This window comes from Bubalus kerabau, chromosome X, assembly GCF_029407905.1.
Source record: "Bubalus kerabau isolate K-KA32 ecotype Philippines breed swamp buffalo chromosome X, PCC_UOA_SB_1v2, whole genome shotgun sequence".
Taxonomy (NCBI): domain Eukaryota; kingdom Metazoa; phylum Chordata; class Mammalia; order Artiodactyla; family Bovidae; genus Bubalus; species Bubalus kerabau.
In genome coordinates this window covers 5,937,096-5,958,988 of record NC_073647.1, presented here as the reverse complement: position 1 = coordinate 5,958,988, position 21,893 = coordinate 5,937,096, and the positions used below count along the sequence as shown (strand labels likewise).

The 21,893-nt window shown below is 46.5% G+C and overlaps 1 protein-coding gene across 1 annotated transcript; it reads right to left on the bottom strand.

Moving 5' to 3' along the window:
- Positions 1-4,504: 4,504 nt before the first annotated feature.
- Positions 4,505-16,648, bottom strand: AKAP14 (A-kinase anchoring protein 14). The gene is made up of 4 exons (XM_055564657.1): positions 16,252-16,648; positions 10,239-10,405; positions 10,003-10,154; positions 4,505-4,765 (listed from the first exon to the last, which is right to left on the bottom strand). Exons 2-4 carry the CDS (start codon positions 10,393-10,395, stop codon positions 4,538-4,540), a joined length of 537 nt encoding a protein of 178 aa, XP_055420632.1. The 5' UTR covers positions 10,396-10,405; positions 16,252-16,648; the 3' UTR covers positions 4,505-4,537.
- Between the last annotated feature and the right edge of the window lie 5,245 nt (positions 16,649-21,893).

Sequence of the window (21,893 nt, the reverse complement as noted above, 5' to 3'; positions counted from 1 at the left end):
TTCCATTGGATTCTTCTGTATCCTCCACAGAGTAGATACTCAATAAATGCTTATTGAGTAAGTGAAAGAAAATATATTAATTTATTTCAGAATTTTATCATATCTTTCATTAAGATTTTTTCAGGAAAGATCTGCCAAAGAATAGCTTCAGTAGCATATTCTTTGGGAAAGAGGAGGGAAGAATAAAAGGGCTAAGAGTATTTTATTTTCAGCCCATTAGAGTTACTGCTTCAAACTGTGTTTTAGTCACTTGAGCCATAAGTCAAATGGGAGGGCTGTTGTAATTGAAATATATTTTTTTGTTCTCCAAGGAGACTTACCTAGTTCTCCCACCTCCTCACCTGTTGCTCTGATAAGATTTTCCCTCCTTTTCAATGTATTTCACAAATGTAACAGTTGAAGAAGAAAGAAAAATTACCCACAGTTTTACCCCATCAATTGTCTTTAGTATTCTGTGTTCCTTTCCAGTGCTTGTCTACATAAATACGTATTCTGATATACCTATAAGTAATCACTCATAATTTTGTCTTTGATGTTTAAGATATTACAGCCAGGCAAGACAGCTTAACAGACATGGTAGGAAGAAATGATCTGGTGTGAGGATGGATGAAGGCCAGAAATAGTAAGGGTGGTGACTGAACCTTCCCTGTTTCAAGCCAATCCTCAAGCCAGCCTGGTGCCGTCACAGTTGTGGTGCTGTGTTGTGGCAGGCAGCATGTCCAGTTGCAGAATTTCAGAATGTATTGCTTAACAATGAGGCTTAACTTGCATTAAATAAAGACAACTGTGAGTAGGCAAACCCTTCAGACTGGTTATATTATGAGCTATAGAACTGTTGCCATTTTTCTGTCCCCCAGTTGTGCCCATGAAAGAGGTATGTTCAGGCTGGAGACTCAGGCTCAAATGGGGGAACAAAGAGCCAAGGACCAATCTCAGTTTGGTCTGACAGGGGAATTTTATCTACTCCCTAAACTCAGCTTTTGTATCTGAAAGACTCTGAGGGATACAGATAGTGACGGGAAAAACCTTTTAGAAAATAGAAGACAACTTAGTGGTTACTCTGCTAATGTAGTGGAAGTTGCCAACTGGAAAATGAATGCAAAGAAAAACAATGCAGCTAGATCGTATGCCACAAATTTATTATTCAATAAATATTCTGTGGTTTGATGTACAGTATCATATTTTTAATATGCTCTGATTAGAAATCTCCTAAAATATTCTAGAAGATTCCAATACTGTTGAATTGGAAGATATTTGGATTCATTAAAACATATTTGGCCTCAATAATGTCCCTTAGCCATTTTTCTCGAAAGCGAATCTCTCCTGGTCTGCAGAGGAGGAAAAACAAACACAACAAAAGCTTTTAAAGGGAAACAAAACACTGAGCCAGGGATCCATTGATTCCCTGTTTACTCTGTTACATTCCTAGTGAGCAAAATGCCTTTTGGGGGTGGAGGCAAAGATTGTCTCCATTCCTTAGGCCCAGTCAATAAAAGGGTGAGTTTATATGTAAAGATTCTGTAAGAGAGCTGCTGTACAAATAAAAGGAATTATTGAATATTATTTATGAGTGAGTTCCATGTGATTGTGAAGTTTCCCATTGAAACAATAGACGAGACCTCCTTTGGCTGCACCCTACTCCAGCAACTAACCTCAAGTTGTTAGTCACTGAAAAGCAAGACATTACAGATAAAATCCATTTTCTAGAACAAAAGCAGATTCTTAATTTCAGCCCATCTTAATGGAGTAGGTGGTCCAAAGAAGAAAAGTGACCATTACATAAATTATCTGTTGCTGAGGGCTTCCCAAGGTAGCTCAGTGGTAAAGAATCTGCCTGAAATGCAGGAGACTCAGGTTCAATCCCTGGGTTGGGAAGATCCCTGGAGAAAGATTTCCCAGTATTCTTGCCTAGGAAATCCCAAGGACAGAGGGGTCTGGAGGGCTACACTCCATGGGGTTACAAAAGAGTGAGACACGATGTAGCAACTAAACAACAGCAACAACAAAACAGGCCCACTGGCTTCTTGGAGTGTGATGACCTTGTCCTACTACCCTTTTAAAATCTCTAAATTTTCTTTACCTGTGAACTAATGAATGGCCCTCAAAGACATAAGAGACATCAATGGGTGTGTCCTAAGAGAAAAAGACAACTGTCAGCCAAGACCAGTCATACCAACTCATGATTCTTTACATTGCTATATGTATCCACAAGTATACTCTTTAATTTCTAGAATTCATCTTCCCTGTGAATTGGAGATCTGTGGGTGGTAGTTCTTTGTCACTTCAAACCTGTGTTCCCCCAAAAGATCTTTTAGGCAATAAATACCTTAAGAGGCTCCACAAAATTGAAAACAAGTCAGGGGAGGCTGTGCTCTCATTACTAGGAGCATGAGGAAGTCATGTGCCTTCTTTACGTGGTCCAGTTTACTCAGCCAACAGAACCAACTTACCTTGTAGGGACAGCCTAAGAATGAAACCATATAGATGAACACGGTTCAAAGACATTTTAAAAATGTCTTTTACAGTTATAATTCTGTCTCAGTGACCCCCCCATCCAGTGTCCCCTCCAAAATTATACTTGGAATTCTGAGCCAGGCTCTTGCTCAGCCCCAAGTCTTCTCTCTGCGTGGTCTCGTGTACCTCCAGCAGCCTCCCTTTCCAATCTTAGAGCTTGCCAGTTAGCAAGATAGCTGATGGTAGACTGTATGACCAGGAGAAATGAGAACTCCTTGTAGTCTACCTCTTTAGATCACTCCAGGTTCCAAACTCTCCAAATAGGTAAGTTTGTACTAGGATAGGATAAATATAGGACATGGTTGGCTGACTATGGTGTAGTCATCCTTCGAGTCAGGAGAGCCTCAAATAGCTTGTGAAAGGATGAAGGCAAAGGGCAAGTAACACTTTTATGTCTCCTGTATCCCAGACATCATGGTTAGTACCGCCCCGGTTCTAAGGACCCTGACCCTGGATTCATGGTGTCATTTGGACTCCTTTCACAGCAGCTGTCAGCATATTTCATATTCAGTCAACCTAGTGGGGACAGGCAGTCATTCCTTCAAATACTCAGTGGCAGCTATTTGCCAGGTCTTGTTTTATAGCAGCACCAAAATCCCTGCCTTCATGGAGCTTACATTCTGGTGGGGTTGCAGAGTATAACAAGGTAAGAAATTACATAGACGATCAGAAGATGGTAAAGTATTAGGGAGGGAAGGAGGGTTCCAGTCAGAAGGAGCAGCAAGTACAGAAACCCTGAGGTGGGACTCTACCTGGCTTATTTGAGGAGTAGCAAGATTAGAGTGGCTGGACCAGAGTAAGTGAAGGGGTAGGGGTAATAGGAAAGCAGAAATAACAAGGGACCAGATCACACAAGGGCTGTAGGCCCTCACTACTCAGGGTGTTGTCTGTGGATCTGCAGCATCAGCAGCTCCTGGGAGCTTCTTAGTAATGCAGAAGCTCAGACCTGCTGAATCTGAATCTTCCTTTTAACAAGATCCCTGAGTAAGTCGCATGCATTTTAAAGTTGGAGAAGCATGTTGGAACATTCGAGGTGTGACATAACTTCATTTTTCCAAGATTCCCTCTGGCTAGCTGAAAAGAGGATGCGGGTAAAGGTGGAAGCAGAAAGACTGGCTAGAAGGCTATTGAAATAACTTTGGTGAGGGATGATGGTGTCTTGGCCCAAGGTGGTAGAGGTGCAGTGGGAAGAGAGGCTTGGATTGAGCACCTACTTTGAAGGTAGGGCCAATAGGATTTCCTAATGGATGTGACTGAAAAAGAAGAGTCAAGGAAGATGACAAGGATTTTGGCCATCAGCTGAGATGAGGAAGGCATAGGTCAGACTTTGAAAGGAAAATCAGAAGTTCAGCTTTGGATACAGTAAGGGAGATGTTTAAATATCCAAGTGACAGAAGTCTGGTCTGGAGACAGAAATTTGGGAATCAAGCTAGAGGTGAGGTTTCCCTGGTGGTGTAGTGGTTGAGAATCCTCCTGCCAATGCAGGGGACACAGGTTCGATCCCTGGTCCGGGAATATTACACATACTGCAGAGCAACTAAGCCCATGCACCCTAGGCCTGTGCTCCACAATGAGAAGCCTGCACACCACAATGAAGAGTAGCCCCTGCTCACCACAACTAGAGAAAGCTCACACAGAGCAACAAAGACCCAATGTAGAAAAAAATCAATGTTTTTAAAAAATAAGCTAGAGGTAGCCTTTAAAGCCAGGAGACTGGATAAGACTGTGCAAGAAAAGAGGCTAGAGAAGATACCCAAAGGCTGAGTTTCGGGACATGCAAACATGAAGAGGTCAGTGAGAGAAAGAGACCAGAGGACCAGTAGAGTAAACAGTGGTCAGTGAGGCAAGAGGAAAACCAGGAGAGAATGTTGTTCTAGAAGCCAAATGAAACATTTCACAGAGGAGGGCGTGATCAGCGATGGCAAGTGCTACAGCTGGGCTCCACCAGATTGAAGACAGAAATATGACTGTTCAGTTTCACAAGGAAGGGGCCATCAATGGCCTTGACATGCCAAGTCTGTTCTCATTGAAGTCTCACTGAAGGGAACAGGGCAGCCAAGGAAGCGCTTACCAGAGGTTTGTTTTTGTTGATCTTGATGGTGAAGTACACACTGGCAGTGATTTGGGCTGTGGGTCTCCGAGCAGTTGGGATGCTCCACCGTACACAGTAGATGTAGTAGAAGCTGTGAAGCACATCTTCCCTCCTTAAAAACTCTGTGTAGTGCTCCCAGCAGCCTTGATACTCCCAATTCTATTTCACAGGAGAAAAGAAAAAGCACACAGAGGAAGAAAAGCAGACTTCTGTTCAAGTCCTCTCAGCGCACCCCACCCTTTTTGGCACTAGGGACCAGTTTCGTGAAAGACAGCTTTTCCACGGCCAGGGGGGTGGGGATGGTTTGGGGCTGATTCAAGTGCATTACATTTATTGGGCACTTTTATTTCTAATCTAATGCTGCCGCTGATATTACTGGAGGTACCTTCCGGTGTGTAGCCCGCATGTTGGGGACCGCTGCGATGAAGGCAGCACACAACAGTAGGGATTATAGCCCCACTTGGGGACTCCATTTCTAACCTTTTAGACCGGGGTTCAAACTACAGTCAACTCTCACTTATCTCCAAGGGTAGAGGAGAGAAAAGGTGGAGCTAAAATGGGAAATAAGCTAACAGTGCAGACATTGCTTGAGATTGGACTTTGGAGCACAGGGGCTCACACTCAGGTGTGTGTACATACACACTGCATGCATGTCCACAGTGACTTCCTTCCAGACCCTTACTTGGAAGGCGAGTTTGGTTAATTGGCAAATAATTAGAAAGTGCTTAGAACGTGTGTTCTGCTCACTCCAGGAGACCTAAATGTGTGACTAGGAAGTAATGAGGCTGGGACTTCCCTGGTGGTCCAGTGGGTTAAGACTTCACCTTCCAATGCAGGAGGATGCAGGTTCGATCCTTGGTCGGGGAGCTAAGATCCTACATGCCTCATGGCCCAAAACGTAAGACATAAACAATATTGTAATAAATTCAATAAAGACTTTTTAAAAAATAAAAGGAAAGTGATGAGGCTGATTTCATCACCTGTTTGGGAAAACCAGACTCACTTCATTGCAGCCCTAAGTGGTAAGTAAAATAAGGTCAGAAAAGGAATAGGTCAGGATCATCCAGATGGCTTGGAGAAGCTTCCCCCTCCAAAGCACACACCTTAATAACACCTCAGGTCCACACAAGTCACGTTGCACCCTTGAGCCTTAGCACCAGGCCTTGAAAGCCAGAGATATTCATCAAGTTCAACGAAATCCCCTTGCTCTGGCTGTTGGGGCACAGAAAGCTTCCAAATTGGAAAAGATCCTAAAATAAGATGAAGGTCCACAGAAGGACAGGAGTAGGATTCTCTAACAATCCCAGTGATATCTATCAGAAGAGAGTTTGGGAGGAGATGGTAAAAAACTTCAGGCCTTCCTTTAAAAACATAAATATTGGGACTTCCCTGCTGGTCCAGTGGTTAAGAATCCATCTCCCAATGCAAGGGACGTGGGTTTGATCCTTGATTGGGGAACTAAGATGCCACATGCCGCAAGGAACCTAAAGCCTGTGCGACTGCATGCCACACAAAGAACCCGCATGCTGCAACAAAGACCCAGTGCAGACAATAATAAAAAGAAACAAAAACTATAGGCTGACCTTCTGCCTCAGCTGATTTTATTTCAAACTTATACCCAATTGGCTGTTAGAGTTGGCCAGAGAGGAACATCAGACTCTAAATTTCTTGAGATCAGGTCTGTGTGTTCTTACATAGATCATTATTCCTTTGAATTAAGGAGTCAACAGTCAACCCTATGAGGACCATTGGAGCATGCCTTTTATTTTCAACCTTTCTGTGTTATACTTGATACACTTTTTTAGGCCTAATGCTTAATGTCACAGATGGTCTCTGATGGTCCAGTGGTTAAGACTGTACTTCCAATGCAGGGGGTATGGGTTCAATCCCTGGTCAGGGACTAAGATCCTACATGCCTCTCAGCGCAGCCAAAATTTTTTAAAAAATAATCTGTCACACAGTCACAGGCTCTATAGCATTGGAGTGGTCCCTAAAGATCATCTAACAGAGCCCCTGGCTTTGCACATGAGGATCCCGGCACCTAGAAATAGCAAAGGACAAACAAAACAGCTGGGACTGGGACCCAGGCTCCCAGGCAGCCAGCTCAGTGCTCTCTCCACCCCATCAGATGTCTCAGCTCTAGGATATTCTAAAGCGGGTTTAGATACAGTAAATTCAGCTGTCTCCATCAAGCCAATCTTCCCATTTTCATCTCTATCCTGTGAGTGTGTGTTATCCCATGTTTTGTCATTTTTACATAACATTGCTTTATATACTCACTTCCAGGAAAAGAGTATTTCATCGTGCTATTCTGCCATGGATGGCTTAGACAATTACATACTATTAGACACTCAAAATCAACAGGCACCTGGAAGTATATGCACAAAACTGTTATCCCTGGTAAGTGACATCTGAGGGAGTAGAACTGGATATTGTGGGGTTAGAAGGGGGTTTTCATTGTCTACTTTGTGTCTTTTTGCTCACTGAGTTTTTTTTTTTAATAATGATATCTTAATTTTATTATGAAAATATTGTAAGTGTGTGATAGGCATGAGGGATTTTCCAGGTTTTCTTTTTTTTTTTTTTTTTTTTCAGGTTTTCTTGTATAAAGAACTTCTTTGTGTATTCTTGGGACTTCTCGGTGGTCCAGTGGTTAAGACTCCATGCTGCCAGCACTGGAGGCATGGGTTCAATCCCTGGTCAGAGGACTAAGATCCCACATGCCGTGAAGTGCACCAAAAGATAAAAATAAATTAAAAACAATTTTTTTAAAGAACTGTTTTGTGTGTTCTTGTTACCACATTGCATTGCTGAAGAAAATAAACCAGTTATGCCCACTGGTAGTGTATAAGTGTACCCGTTCCCTCCCCACAAACACACAAGCCTTCTGATACCAGATTGAATCATTCTTATTCACATTGTAATACCTTAAAATCTTTTGAATTTGCATTTTTCATTGATAGTAAACTGTATTATTTTGGGCATCAAAAAGGACTCTTCCTATTATGGTGAGAAAAGTATATCAGATAGACCTACAGTCAAAACTTCATTTTGCTGATTAATCAGATAGACTTTGGACAGATCACCCAACCTCTCTGACCCTCAGGATTCATCATCTGTAAAATGGGTACACTGAGGTACCTATTGTGAGGATTAAATGAGATAATGCATGTGAAGTGCTTAGTGGTGCTTGGCACATTGCAGTGCTCGCTCAGTAAATGGTAATAACTCCTAATTTGCCATCCCCTGGTGTGTGGTGAACTCTAAGAAATCTTCAGTAAGCTTGAGAAAGTGCTCCATTAGAAATGCCTGGCACTTAGATGGTAGGCTTTACTTCTAGAGCTTGCTGCATTAGTAGGACTGGAAATGGTGGTTTTATGTCAGGAGTTACATAGAGCTTCTACCTTTTCCATCACCTTCTACTTTCTAATTTGTCTCTGTCCTCACAACAGTCCTACCAATGAGTAAGACAAATAGTTTGACTTAGCTTTTCATCTGTGAAGAAATAATGGCACAGAGAATAAATCTGTTCATATATTCAACACATATTTATATACCCTGGTGACTCAGCTGGTAAAGCATCTGCTTGCAATGAAGGAGACCTGGGTTCGATCCCTGGGTTGGGAAGATCTCCTGAAGAAGGGAACAGCTACCCACTCCAGTATTCTGGCCTGGAGAATTCCATGGACTATACAGTCCATGGGTTCGCAAAGAGTCGGACATGACTTGAGTGGCTTTCACTTTCACTACTATGTACTTGACCTTTCTAAGGCCTGGGGACATGACAGTGAACAAAAATCTCTGCCTTCATGGACCATGTGTTCTGATGGCGGATAAAAGGCAATAGGGTAAATAAAATCTAATATCCTAGATAGAGCTGAGTTCTGATGGGAAAGAAATAAGTCAGAGGAGAAATGGGTGCAATTTTAAATCAGGTGGCAGGGAAAGGCCTCTGAGCATAAGGCGTCTTAACAAAAACCTGAAGAGAGGGAAAACATTACCCATGAGATTAGATCTCAGGGGAGAGGGAACAGCAAGTGCAGAGACCCTGAGGTGGGAGCATGCCTGGCAGTTGAACTGCAAGTACAACTTGAGTGAGAAAGGTGACCAGGGAGAAGGTGGTAGGTGATGGGGTCTGAGCAGTCAGTTAGGAGGAGATGGGGATGGAGACTCGGATCACATGGGGCCCTGTAGCCCAGGCAGGACTGACTTTTAGCCTTTTACTCGGGACCAGTAGGATCTCCAGAGGCACGTTTTCCTGCTTGTTCTCTATTCCATTCAGTGTGATTCATAAGCCCTGGGTGCAGCAGGCAGAACCTTTGGCCCAAACCCAAATGGGAGATATTCTCCGAGTGGGAAGGCCCAAGGGGAACCAGAACTTTGCACCATTTGTCTTCATTGTGTTCCTGGTACCCCTTGCAATGGCAACAGCAGTCGTGCCGCTGGATCACAAATGGAGGGTGTGGAGTCCCAAACCCCTGACCTTTCCTCTTTCCCACTTGACTGGGGCCTTCCTGGGGCTGGGAAAGTGCCCTTAGGCCAGAAGGCTTGGATGGACTGACCAGAGGAACAGACACAGCTGGACACTTCTTCCAGGCTCCGGGAGTTTGCCTCCACCAGTTTCAACTGGTTTCTCTTCCAAGGAAATAGACCAAGTGGGGGTTTCAGACCAGTCTTCTTCCTCAACCCCACCAGTATGCAAAGCAACCCAGGGCCTTCTCCCGAGAGCTGCCAGGATAAGCCCCACAAATAGGTTAGAGCCAGGACCAGGAGGAAAAAGAAAAGGAGTTAGGAGCATGTGCATCTGACTGTACAGTGAACACATTCCAGAGCTAAGGCAAAATGCATTGTGATCTCTCTACATCCCCCCTGTTAACGTGAGAACTCTAGAGCTGGGACTACAGAACCCCTGTTTTTAAAGAGGCATCTCCCCCCTTCTAAAAGGGCTTCCCCAGTGAATCAGTGGTAAAGAATCTGCCTGCCAATGCAGGAGATGCAGGTTCGATCCCTGGTTTGGGAAGATCCCCTGCAGAAGGGAATGGCAACCCACTCCCATAATCTTGCCTGGGAAATCCTGTGGGCAGAGGAACCTGGTGGGCTACAGTCCACAGGGTCGCAGAAGTCAGACACAACTTAACAACTAAACAACAATTCCTTCTTAGGCCATTAGGCCCCCATTTAGGGCAGTGGCATGGGAAAATTGCTTAGCTAAGAATATCTGATTTTCTTAGGGAAGTGTATGGTGAAGACAATACAAACACTGGGAATACGATTGTGCTGTTCACCTTCAAAGACTATCCCAGTTGAAATCCAGATGAGACAGGTTTTATTTATTCAAGTCGCCTGTGGTATCATCACTTAGGCTTTCTAGCAGGACTTCCAACTTTTCATCAAACAGGAGCCTTTGTGTCATTCTTCTCCCTTGTGTGCAAAGCTGGAGTGGCCAAAGAACTTACCAAAACAAACTCCTCAACTTGTTGACGGCCCTTTTCTTCTGTGAACTCACCATGGGTGATCCAATCGATATTTTTGACGGGGTTTTCAGCTTCTGCAAACAAAGTATGAATGTATTAGTTACTTCCTAGTGAAGCATTACCTAATGAGACCATAGGCACCCAGACAGGTTTACTACCTTCTGCAGATTTGACAGCAGCAGTGATGGCATCCTTGGCTAAAGTTAGAGCTATTTTTGTTATGTCTTGAGGATCTTCTGTAGCCATCGCCTGGCTTGTAGAACCTTTATCCTCATTTGCTTCCTTCTCAAATTTGACATTTTTGGTCCCATTCATTTTCTTTTCACTGGAAAAAGAAACTCAAGAAGTTACTTTGTGTGTGTGTGTGTGTGTGTGTACATGCGCGTGTGTGCATGCCTGTATAAACTCATCTTAAGTACAGACTATCTCTTGAAGAATCACAAGACACAGGAAATGGTTGTTGCCTCTAGAGAGGGTATTAGGTGTTAGGGTAGGAGGGGTCTCACAGTTTACCTTCTGTGCCTGGATGCTGAGATCCACTATTACTGAAAACCAAGGATTTTCTTATTCTCATAACCATGAAGACTTAAGTCAAGGAAGGTGTAGCCAACTGATTCCTAACTTCCTTATAGTTCTAACAGTATTGATTTCTAGTTGAGTCTTTATTAGAACTTCAACCCCCAGGTTTCCCTGGTGGCTCAGTGGTAAAGAATCCGCCTGCTAATGCAAGAGATGTAGGTTCGATCCCTGATCTGGGAAGATCCAACATGCCACGGAGCAACTAAGCTCCTGTGCCACAACTATTGAGCCTGTGCTCTAGAGCCCAGGAGCCGCAACTACTGAGCCCACGTGCTGCAACTACCAAAGGCCCTAGAGCGGGTGCTCTGCAACAAGAGAAGCCACCACAATGAGAAGTCCGTGCACTGCAACAAAGAAGAGCCCCCACTTGTGGCAACTAGAGAAAGCCTATGCAGCAACGAAGACCCAGCACAGCCAAAAATAAATAAATAAAATTATAAAACAACAACAACAACTTCAAACCCCACTTTAGGCTACTGAGGACATGTGGCTCTTTGAAGATAAAGTGAATTAAAAGGATTCGAGGCAGTACAGTAGAGGAGGAGTTTGCTTTTCAGTTTTTTTCCTCTTGGATTTTACAGATATGCAATTATCTGTCAGAAACTACCTTTTCTTTTGCCATCTCTTTCCCTGCAATATATAAGTGTTAGCGTTGGGTAACACTTCCAGAAAAATGGAAGGGAAACAAGACAGTGGCTTCTTTTGCTTCGGGCTTCAAGGGGTGTGCTTTTTGGTGTGGCACCAGTAAGTATGATGCTGGCTCAGAGCTTGAAATTTGTTAAGAAAATATTTGTCTGCCATGGGGTCGCTAAGAGTCAGACATGACTGAGCGACTTCACTTTCACTTTTCACTTTCATGCATTGGAGAAGGAAATGGCAACCCACTCCAGTGTTCTTGCCTGGAGAATCCCAGGGACGGGGCAGCCTGATGGGCTGCCATCTATGGGGTCGCACAGAGTCGGACAAGACTGAAGTGACTTAGCAGCAGCAGCAGCTCCTATTTTAGTAAGATGTTTGTGTGTGTTAGTCACTCGGTCATGTCTGACTCTTTGCTACCCCATGGACTGTAGCCTGCCAGGCTCCTCTGTCCATGGAATTCTCCAGGCAAGAATACTGGAGTGGGTTGCCGTTCCCTTCTCCATGGGATCTTCCCGACCCAAGGATCAAAGCCACGTCTCCTACATTGTAGGCAGATTCTTCACCATCTGAGCCACCAGGGAAGCCTAAGATGTTTGTAAGAGATAATTAAAATTTTCCAAGTGTGTTTAACACTTATCCAGATTGTGGAAATTAGTTATCATGACTGTAAAGGGTTCATCACAGAGCTAGAAGTCTTTGCACATTTTCCATCTTTTTCCCTTGAGTCTTGGAGTCTTTCTTTCCCTGCTATGCTGAAGTCTCCTCACTGAGGTGTACTCACTTCTAGCATAGTTATAAACCCCCTGCAGGCAATCCCTGCTTGGCCAGTGCTGCCTGAAAGTGGCTCTCTCGCTCCTAAGGGAGCTATTTATTTCTCTATAAATAAATAAAATCTTATGCCTTCTAGGCCCACTTTCCCCACCTCCCCTGCTCTCCAGCCGGGAACACTGAACTGCCAGGACTGTAACAGTGGGCTGTGCATGCCCTCTGGCTTCCAGGCGGTGCCACACAATGGGGAGATCAGACTGAAAGAAGGAAAGTGAGCTCCAGGCAGGTATTCCCCCAGGGCTCTCCGCCTCCCGGGTCACCCCTGACTGGCTGCATGGAGGAGGTGGCCACCAGTCCCAGGGCAGCTTGCTCACTTCTCAGTCTGGTGAAGGTAACCATCCTCTCCCCTCAATGTCATGGCCCCACTGTTACCAGCCCCAAGGAGCCGTCCCACCCTCCTTTCCCTACCCTCTGCCAATACCTTTGTAAATATTCCCTTTACTTAACCCTTCTCTCTGACTTTCTGTATGCCAGCAGTTTCCCCACTGGGGCCCTGAATCATAAAAAGGACTCACGTGAACCAGGAAGCCAACCTCACACCAGGCCATCCAGCTCCACAGCCTGCCTCTTCTCCACCCTGCCCTCCTTCCTCCCCTCCACGCTTCACAATGAGTGCTGACCTCATCACTGTGAGCCTCTTTCAAAGTCATCCTTTGTTCCCTTTCTGGATGTCATCACTGGTCCCAGACTGTGGTGGGTGCTGTACTAGGCAACCCAGCTCCCCTGGGTGCAGTGGAGGGGTGGATAGGCTCATCCTTTGGGGGAAAACGGAATCTTCCCAGGCAGCCCATCCCAGAGTGAGGAGGGACTGAAGGGTCGGGGTAAGGGTATCTGGAGGCCCTTAGCCCTCAAGAACTGGCTCTCCCACCCCGAGGCCCGTGCCAATTTGGCCAAAGCAGTTTGTCATAAACCCCATCCAGCAATGTGATCCTTCAGAAAACAGCCCATTTGGCTACTTGGTCATTTGGTGACTTGACTTTCAGTAAATTGCCTCTTGATGAATTTACTGGAAGCCAAATCTGTGCCCTTCAAACCCACCAAATTAGCCTTGTCTATAGAAGGACCCCAGGAACCCTGTGCTCCAGTGGGGAGCAGGGCTCAGGAGGCAGTTCCCATCTTATCCTCACATGCCTGTGGACCACAGACCCAAAGCCTCCCTCCCACCACCCTCTTCTAGCCCTTTCTCTCCCTCCCCTTCCTAATGAGAGGCCAGAAGGCAGAATGGCTATGAAGGGTTGGGGTCAAGTTTGAGGTGTGAGTGACAAATGGGGAAAACAAGGGCAGGCCCCTTTTGCAGAGCCCTCCCACCCTTCATAACCCACAATACCTGAGTGACCGGATCCTCAGATCTTGGATCCTTGTATGAAAGAGCAGCGGCCCAGGAAGCCTCAGAAAGAGTCACTGGGCAGCTTTTCCCCAGGCTTCCTGGCTGGAATGTTTACATGTGCTACCAGGGCAACACCAATTTCAGCGAATAGGAACCAAAGCCCAAATGATTGACTTCTTCTGTTAGTGAGAGAGGGGGCTAATCTAGTCACAGGAGCAATCTGACCTATGGATCAGGACTAGGCTGTCCTGTCCAAGCTAGCTTCCCCGCAGCAGGTGGGATTGCAGGGCCGTGCCAGGAGTAGTGAGCCTCGCAGCTGGTATATACTGGGAGTCCTTATTGTGTGCCAGTCACTGGGAAGCGATACATCACAATAGCCCCAAGAAGTAGGTGTTGGTGTTTTCATTACAGTTGAGCAGGGGCACAGAGTGTATTACATAAGTTGGCTAAAACTCAAACCCAGAGCTGTCCACCTTCATTGACTGAGCTTTCACTTATTTATTCCCAACTTCTGAGGTTAGGATCTCCCTTGTGTGCCTGATTGTTTTCAAAGATGTCTTTTATGAATCCAGGACAAGCTTATATTGTAATGGTTATCAGCACATACCCAGGAACAATTTACTTAACCTTTCTTAGTTTGTCTATAAAATGGGGATGACAGTGCCTGTGGAATAGAATTCTTAATGAGGATCAAATCAGTTTTGCAGAAAAGGCTGAGAACAGTGCTTGGTACATCAGAGCCAAGGCAGGAGGAGGGCTCGTGTGGACACTGGCATTGGGGAGCACAGAGGTTCATGAGCTGTGAAAACGCTGGATGATGAGGACTGGCCTGGGTTCTGTTTGTTGATCTGACTCCCATATGGCCCATCGGACCAACTGCCATGAACCTTCTAGTGCCTCAGCAGGCCCTGATCCACAGCCCTGCCCTTCTCCTGGGTTCCCTGGGAGAAAGAGGGGGAAATGGAGACACTGGGCCGGGTGGCACCTGCACTCCAAAAGGACAGAGCTCCAGCCGCCTGTGCGGTGAGACCTAAGCAGCCCTGGGCCATTGGTGCGAGGCCCAGGGTGAGCATGGAAGGGTGGGCAGTGGGATTCTTAACTGCCCAGAGGAGAGAGATGTGCAATCCACCGATGAGACGCTCTTAGAAGGTAAAAATGTTCTCTAGGGGGAGCCAGGAAAGATTTCCCAGCTGATTAGAAAGGCTCCTCTTTGAGGCAAAAGCTTCAAGTGGGTGGCCAGAACGTCACCTTCTACCCCCAGCCAAGCCCCTCACTGAAGTGACAAACTCTGGCCTCTGGGCCTAACAGATTGAGAGACCTTTTGAACCCTCATCAGCAATGAGGACAGGGTCTTCCGAACCATGCCCTCCTCCGATGCTTCCTCCCCAGGCTGCGCCGCACAAGAGTATTGAGGGGAGGGGGCGGTTTGTAAGTGGGGGCGCAGATGGGAGAGAAGCAGGTGGGGCAGGAGGAGAAAGAGCAGGAAATAAACCTCTGGAAGCTCCCCTCTCACACACCCTGGTCCCCAAGCTCTTGCACTGGAGCTGGGGCCAGGCCCAGGGAGAGCGGGAGCGGGTGGAGGGCGGGGGTTGCAGCGCCTGCTCCAGCAGTGCGCCAGCCTGTGCCTTCGAGAACATGGAGCCTGTGTGCAAAGACATGCCCCGGGGCCCCGCCTCAGGGCCCTTCTAGACCCTGCGGGCAGCCTGGTGAGTGTGCACGGTCTGCTTGTGGGGGACCTTAGACACGGGGTCACACGGGGTCAGAAATGGCAGTCTCCCAGGCTTCATCCTTTGCTCCAGCCAGGGGAGGGAGAAGGGACGGGGCCTCGCTTGCCCCGCGTGTGGAAAGTGGGGTGAATTGGTACCCAGGATGCGGTGCTCTGTGGGGGTGTGTTGCTTTGGTCGCTGTCAGCTTCTTTCTGACTTGAGGACAGTTAGGGGAGGAACAAGTTGGGGAGGGGGGCAGAAGCGGGAAGGGGGTCCAACAGGGGCAGTTGACATCAGCGCAGGAGAAAGGACAGCCACACCCTGGGCCTTGGCTTTTCTTCCTTCCCACCTGTAACCTGTTGAGGCTTGTCCAAGGCCACAGGTGCGAGGCCTTGCACCAAGGCCAAAGAATCGAAGCCCAGAACCAAGGACACCCCCCAAGCTGACTGAGCCCCTTTGTAATGGTTGCCAAAAGCCCCCCGATCATCACTAATAAGTTCCTGATTCCCAATTAAGCCAAGGTGCCCACTCCACTAAACACCCCATAGCACCCCAACCCATCACCTAACGCCAGCCTTCCAGCAGGAATTTTCTTTGTCTTGAGGCTATAAAAATTGGCTATTAACTCATGAAAACTGTCAGCTTTCCCTCCTCTGTCAGGAGGTCGTCCCACTGCATTCACAGTGCCCACATTATCTCTGCTCTCTGTTCTTAATAAAAACTCACTCCCTTCTGAAATGGCCTGTGTCTGGAAATTCTTTTCCAACCCGCAATCAGATGGCCTCAGTGTAGCCCTTCAGTCATGTTCGTTCCCTATCAGCTCCTGCCCTCACCTCTCCTGGTACCTTCATGCTAAGCCTGTCATCCCCTTCCCTTGTTTATCTTCTTACTGCCCCAACCCCAGCCTATGCCCCACAAGGCTGTTCTCAGAGATGAAGCTCATGCTATATGCTGACGATCCCCTGGCAAGTGATCCCAGTCAGCTAGCATGGGTCTTCTGAGTGCTGCAGGCCCTGAAGTGAAGTGAAGCTGAAACAAGTTTCCCACCCTCAGTGCACCTACAGTCTAGTTGGGAGGATAAACTGTGCTTACCTGAAAAAAGAAGCAGTGAGTCAAATGTAGCAAGGCACCATGGGTTTGGGCAGCTTCTCAGCAAGTGTGGCTGACTGACTTCACTTCCACCATAAAAGGCCTGACCAGACTGCCCCAGGAAGGGAGAGGAGGTGAGGGGAGCCCAGGGCCTTTCCTAAACGGAGGCCTGTTCTCCATCCATAAAGGCCACACACCCTGAGTACTGTGCCTGTCAGCCCCAGGTGGGCAGATCACTGAGAGCTGTGATGTCACAAAGACCTCCCAGCAGTCCTTGAGCATGCAGGTCTGATATTGGGGGAGTGCCTCATTGAATAGCTTCCTGCTCAGAACACAAGTACTATGGCAGAACTGTTCCCAGATGGCTGGCCTTTTGATGGGGATGCCTAGATGGTCAGTCCCACATTGGGCCGCCCTTAACAGACACTGGATGAAAACTCCAGAGTTGCCCTAGAGACCTGACCCAGCTTGACCCAAAGACTAGGATCTTAAAGTTAAGAGATGGGAGTGGGCTTCTGGGGGCCTGCACTGTTTTCTGGCCTCTAGAAACAAAGAGTATTAAGCCTAAAAGGAAAACAATCTGTCTGCTAAGTGAAACAGACATTCCTCAGCCGTGTGGTAGGTGGCACACAGGGGGACAGGCAGGTATGCCAAAGAAAATCTTAAACACACAGGAAAGCTTCTTGTTTTCTTGGGGGCAAGTGACACTCAGCATTTCCATTGTCTTCCCTTTTCTCCTACTGCCTTTGGCATTACAGTTCTTTGGTGTCATAACTGAAATTGCATACTTGTTGGATTTACCTGGTGGTGCAATGGATAAGAATCCCCCTGCTGATACAGGGGACATGGGTTTGATTCCTGGTCCAGGAAGATTCCACAGGCTACGGAGCAACTAAGCCTGCAAGCCACAACTATTGAGCCTGCATGCTGCAACTGCTGAAGCCCGTGTGCACCAGAGCCTATGCTCTACAAGAGAAGCCACTGCAATGAAACCTTGTGCACTTCAACTAGAGAGTAGTCCCTGCTTGCTACAACGAAGACCCATTGCAGCCAAAAATAAAAAATAAAGTTAAAAAAGAAATTGCATACTCATTTGTAAATTTTATTTCTCAACCACCCTCTAGCCCATATAATAATTGATTTCTCCATGTTTTCTGGAATTGAGGAAGACACCTGCTACGAAACAAAACAACAGATGAAACAAAATGTCTGCAAACAAATAAAGCAGGATTTACATGGGTTAACACAAGTCAGATCTGCTAGGCCATTTTCTCAATGATGCCCTGAAAAGAACAGTTAGGTCTTTAGTCCTCAGTGAAGATTTGTGGAAATCCCCAAACTGGTGATTTGGCTCTTTATTGCCAAAGAGACTTTGGGGGTGGCCAACAGCATCAGACACAGAGGACACACTAATATACCAAAGAAACCTTTAATGATGAAAGATTATGCAAACATAGCCTTGGATTGATTCTTTCCAGAAACGTCCTCATCTTGTCTTTTCTCAACCATGCATCAAACTGTGAAGGTCCTAAGAACATTCTCCTCCCCAGCTCAGACTCTACTCCAGCTTCATCTGGGAAGCATAAGAAGAGCATATCCCAAAAAGAGCATTCCCGAGTATGCAAACCTCAGAGGTGAGCTGTTTGGTCAGGAGTATGTGGATGTGGTGGGGAGAGGAAGGCAGCATTATACAAGCACACAGAGACTCAAATCAAGAAGTTGAATGCTAGTGTCTTTGAAAGTGAAAGTCACTCAATTATGACCAACTCTTTGCTGCCCCATGGACTATACAGTCCATGGAATTCTCCAAGCCAGAATACTGGAGTGGGTAGCTGTTCCCTTCTCCAAGGGATCTTCCCAACCCAGGGATTGAACCTAGGTCTCCCACATTGCAAGCAAATGCTTTACCAGCTGAGACACGCAAAATCTGCATCAACACACTTGGAAAAGAAAAACCTCTATAATCGTTTCACATGTCTTGTGTGTCACAAAAGTGTGAAAGTACAAAAGTGTAATAGAATAATTTTGAGTTCTTGGGTCACAAAAGCATCAGGGTGATGTGAAATCTTGAAAACCAAGTGATGTTTAAGTCTCTCCCCCGCATCCCGAAGTTTCCTGCTGAGGACGACAAGCTTCAGTCCCATCCAGTCACCACCTTCGCCTGGAACAGAGCAGGCAGCGTCTACCTGGAGGGGTAAACCAGGACCTGGGTTCACACAGTGGCAGGAAATTGCATCTTTCTCTCTTTCAGAACACAACTTCAGAGCAATTCGTAGCCTTATCAAGGTTAGTGCCATCTTTGCTGCAGTGTTCTGTGAACCCCCAGGCTGTAATCACAGGTTCCAAGAGAGAAGCCAAGACTGCTGCCACTGCCTACACCTGGTTACGCACAGGGTCTGAGGGTCCTCCCGACACCACATTTGGGTGCCTGCTGGGGGCAGACTAGACAGCTTCCACAGGCACAATGCCGTCCAGTTACAAACTACTCCACAGACACGACGTCCTGACAGATGTCAGGACAGAGATACCCAGGGATGTGTGCAGAGCACCGACTATCCTCCCTTAAAAGATGTGAAATCTGAGGCTCAGGGTAGTGAAGTGACTTGCCTGAGGTCAAACAGCTGATAGGGGGCAGAGCCTCCTGATGTGCTGGTACCCTCAGTGTTCCCAGTCTCCACAGCCCTTCGGAAAAGAAACGGTTTGTTCTTTGCCCTTCTCGACCTGAGATGCATCACATGTGGCGAATTGGGATACACCTGTGGGAAAACAAAAGCCTCCGAGGATGGGATAAAGTTCAGGTTTACAGATGAGCGAAGGGAGAACCGGGGCTTCTCAAGTGGTGCTAGTGGTAAAGAACCCACCTGCCAATACAAGAGACGTAAAGAGACTCAGGTTCAATCCCTGGGAGGGGAAGATCCCCTGGAGGATGGCATAGCAATCCACTCCAGTATTCTTGCCTGGAGAATCCCATGGACAGAGGAGCCTGGCGGGTTACAGCCCATGGGGTTGCACAGAGTGGGACACGACTGGAGCAACTTAAGGCACGCACACACAAGGGAGAATCTGGGATTTGAACTTGAATGAAAAAAGGACAAGGAACAGGAGGAAGAAGCCATGCTACTTGATGGAGACCTGGCTGTTTTCAGGGTTTCTCAATCTCAGCAGTGTTGATGTCATCATGGACTTCGTAAAACTACCCCGGGAGGGCCAGCCACTGCGCTGAGGCTATTGAGGAGCGTTGCCGGCCTCTATCCACTAGATGACAGTAGCACCTCATGTGTCCCTAGGAACAAAACTCGCCCTGGCTGAGAACCACGGCTTGCATTCAGTCGGTGCTCCGTAGAACAGCCCCGCAGACGGAGGCGGGTCCTCACCTCACTCTCCTGGCTGCCGCCCGCAGAGCTCCCAGCTGCCTGGGAGCAAGTCCAACACCCGCGGAAGACAGATCAGCCTCTGCAGTCTCTCTTTCCACTCCTTCCTGCCACGCCCCTCTTTGCTCTAGTTCTGCACAACGACTTGTGGCGCTTTCCCACGCAGCCATGCTAGTGTGGTGTGCCCACACTCATGCTTTTTTTCTCACCTCAGTTGCTTATCTCCTAAATGCTCTCCAACCTTCAAGGCTTGGCTTGCTGTGGGCATCACCTGGAACTTACCTGAAGCCGTTTCCCTTCCCCCCATCCGAAGACTGGGTCAGGCCCCTACTCTGTGCTCGCAGCACCTTCTGCAGACCTGTGACAGTACTCAGCACCCCATCCTGTAATGGCCTTGCAGTCCCACTGACTGAGCTCCAGAAGGGCGGGGCTGTGTCTTGTTCATATCTGGGGCATAGTGCCTGGTGTGGCATTCACTCAGCAGGGTTTAGCGAAAAGAAAGTGAAAGTCGCTCAGTCGAGTCCGACTCTTTGGGATCCCATGGACTACACAGTCCATGTAATTCTTCAGGCCAGAATACTGGAGTGGATAGCCTTTCCCGTCTCCAGGGGATCTTCCCGACCCAGGAATCAATCCCGGGTCTCCTCCTGCACTGCAGGTGGACTCTTTACCAACTGAGCTATCAGGGAAGCCCAGATAAAAGGAAGGGTTTATTGAAGTGAGCCACAAAGACTAAAAGCACAGGAGGTTGGGAGTCAAGACACCAGGATTCCAGTCCCTAGGTCTGCTACTAGCTAGCCAGGTGACTGCTCCCCATCCCTGAACCGGTTTCCTCATCTGAAGAATCAGAATTTGGACTAAATGTCTAAGGGTCCTTATAAGTTAGAATTGCTGATTCTAGAATGTCTTTTTTTCCCATAAATATTTCACTTAAAAGTGTTTCCCAAACAAAGGGTAGGGCCATCCTCTTCCTCTCCCTTCTGAAAGTGTATGGCTTCCTCTAACCTTTTTCAAAGTCTTTTCCTAGTGATGATTTCATTTGACCCTAGAAATAATGATGGCAGCCTGGTAAATATAATTTCAAATAAGAACCATTCTTCCAAACAAGTGACAGAGGTAAAATATGTGTCAAGTGTTACCATCACAGAAGACAGAAGAACATGTGTTTATTTTTCTCCATGCATAGAAACCCATCAGCGTAGTGTGACAGTGGGGTAGGTGATGGGCAGGGAACTTGAACAGTCTTTTCACTGAATAACTTATATTGTCGGATTTTTGAGCTATGTATGGTATCTATTTTAAAAATTAAAGAATAAAACCATATGTATAAAATCAGCTACAAGGATGCCTTGTACAGGACAAGGAACATAGCCCATATTTTATAACTATAAATGGAGTATAACCTTTAAAAATTGTGACTTTGTTGTGTACATGAAACTTATATAATATTGTACATCAACTATACTTAATCAAAAAGGTAATAAAACCAAATGAATGGCATCATTTCTCAAGCGTCCTTTCAACTGGCCTTAAAAGCAGGTGAGTAGTGAATCTGAGGTCAGTAGCCAGACCACACCTGTCAGAGCTGCTGTAAGAAAACCCTTCTGGCTAACTGCACTTTCAAAAAATCAAGAGAAACATGGGCTGCAAAGCATCACTATAGTCTTCTGGCTTCAAAGTGTTTTAATCTGGTTCACTCCCTGGCAGTAGAGTATAAAAATAAAGCTAAGTTTCATAGCAAGTGCTACCAAAAAGGGAGTTGAAGAATTCAGATGCTAATGCTGAACCTGACCAACTGATTTCTGTCACTTTGCAGCTCCTTGCTGTGACAAGCCCTGACATTTATCTAAGGATGGATCTGCTAGTGGATGGGCCCCACCTAGAGGCCATGGACAGAGAACAGACCTAAAAATCAATATTTAGTGACAGATTTAGTAATGTTGTTAAGTCTCCTGTATTCCTCTCTGTACTACCTGCTCTCTCTTCCTTTCCAGATAGTTCTCATAACAATCATAAAATGAGCCCCGTGTAATAGCATTACATAAAGACCAGAGGTTGTATTAAATTTGTAATCATGACCACAGCTTTCCTTTAAGGTGGCACAATATAGAGTATTCCTGAGTGTGACTGCCAGCTCGGTCCTCTGTAAGCCCTGTCCTGTAAGATGAGGTCAACAGAAGCCATACAGTGCAGGTGTGTTTAAATCCATCAGTAGATCAAATGTTACACTGGATAAAAAAAAACCTGTTGTTGTTTAGTTGCTCAGTCATGTCT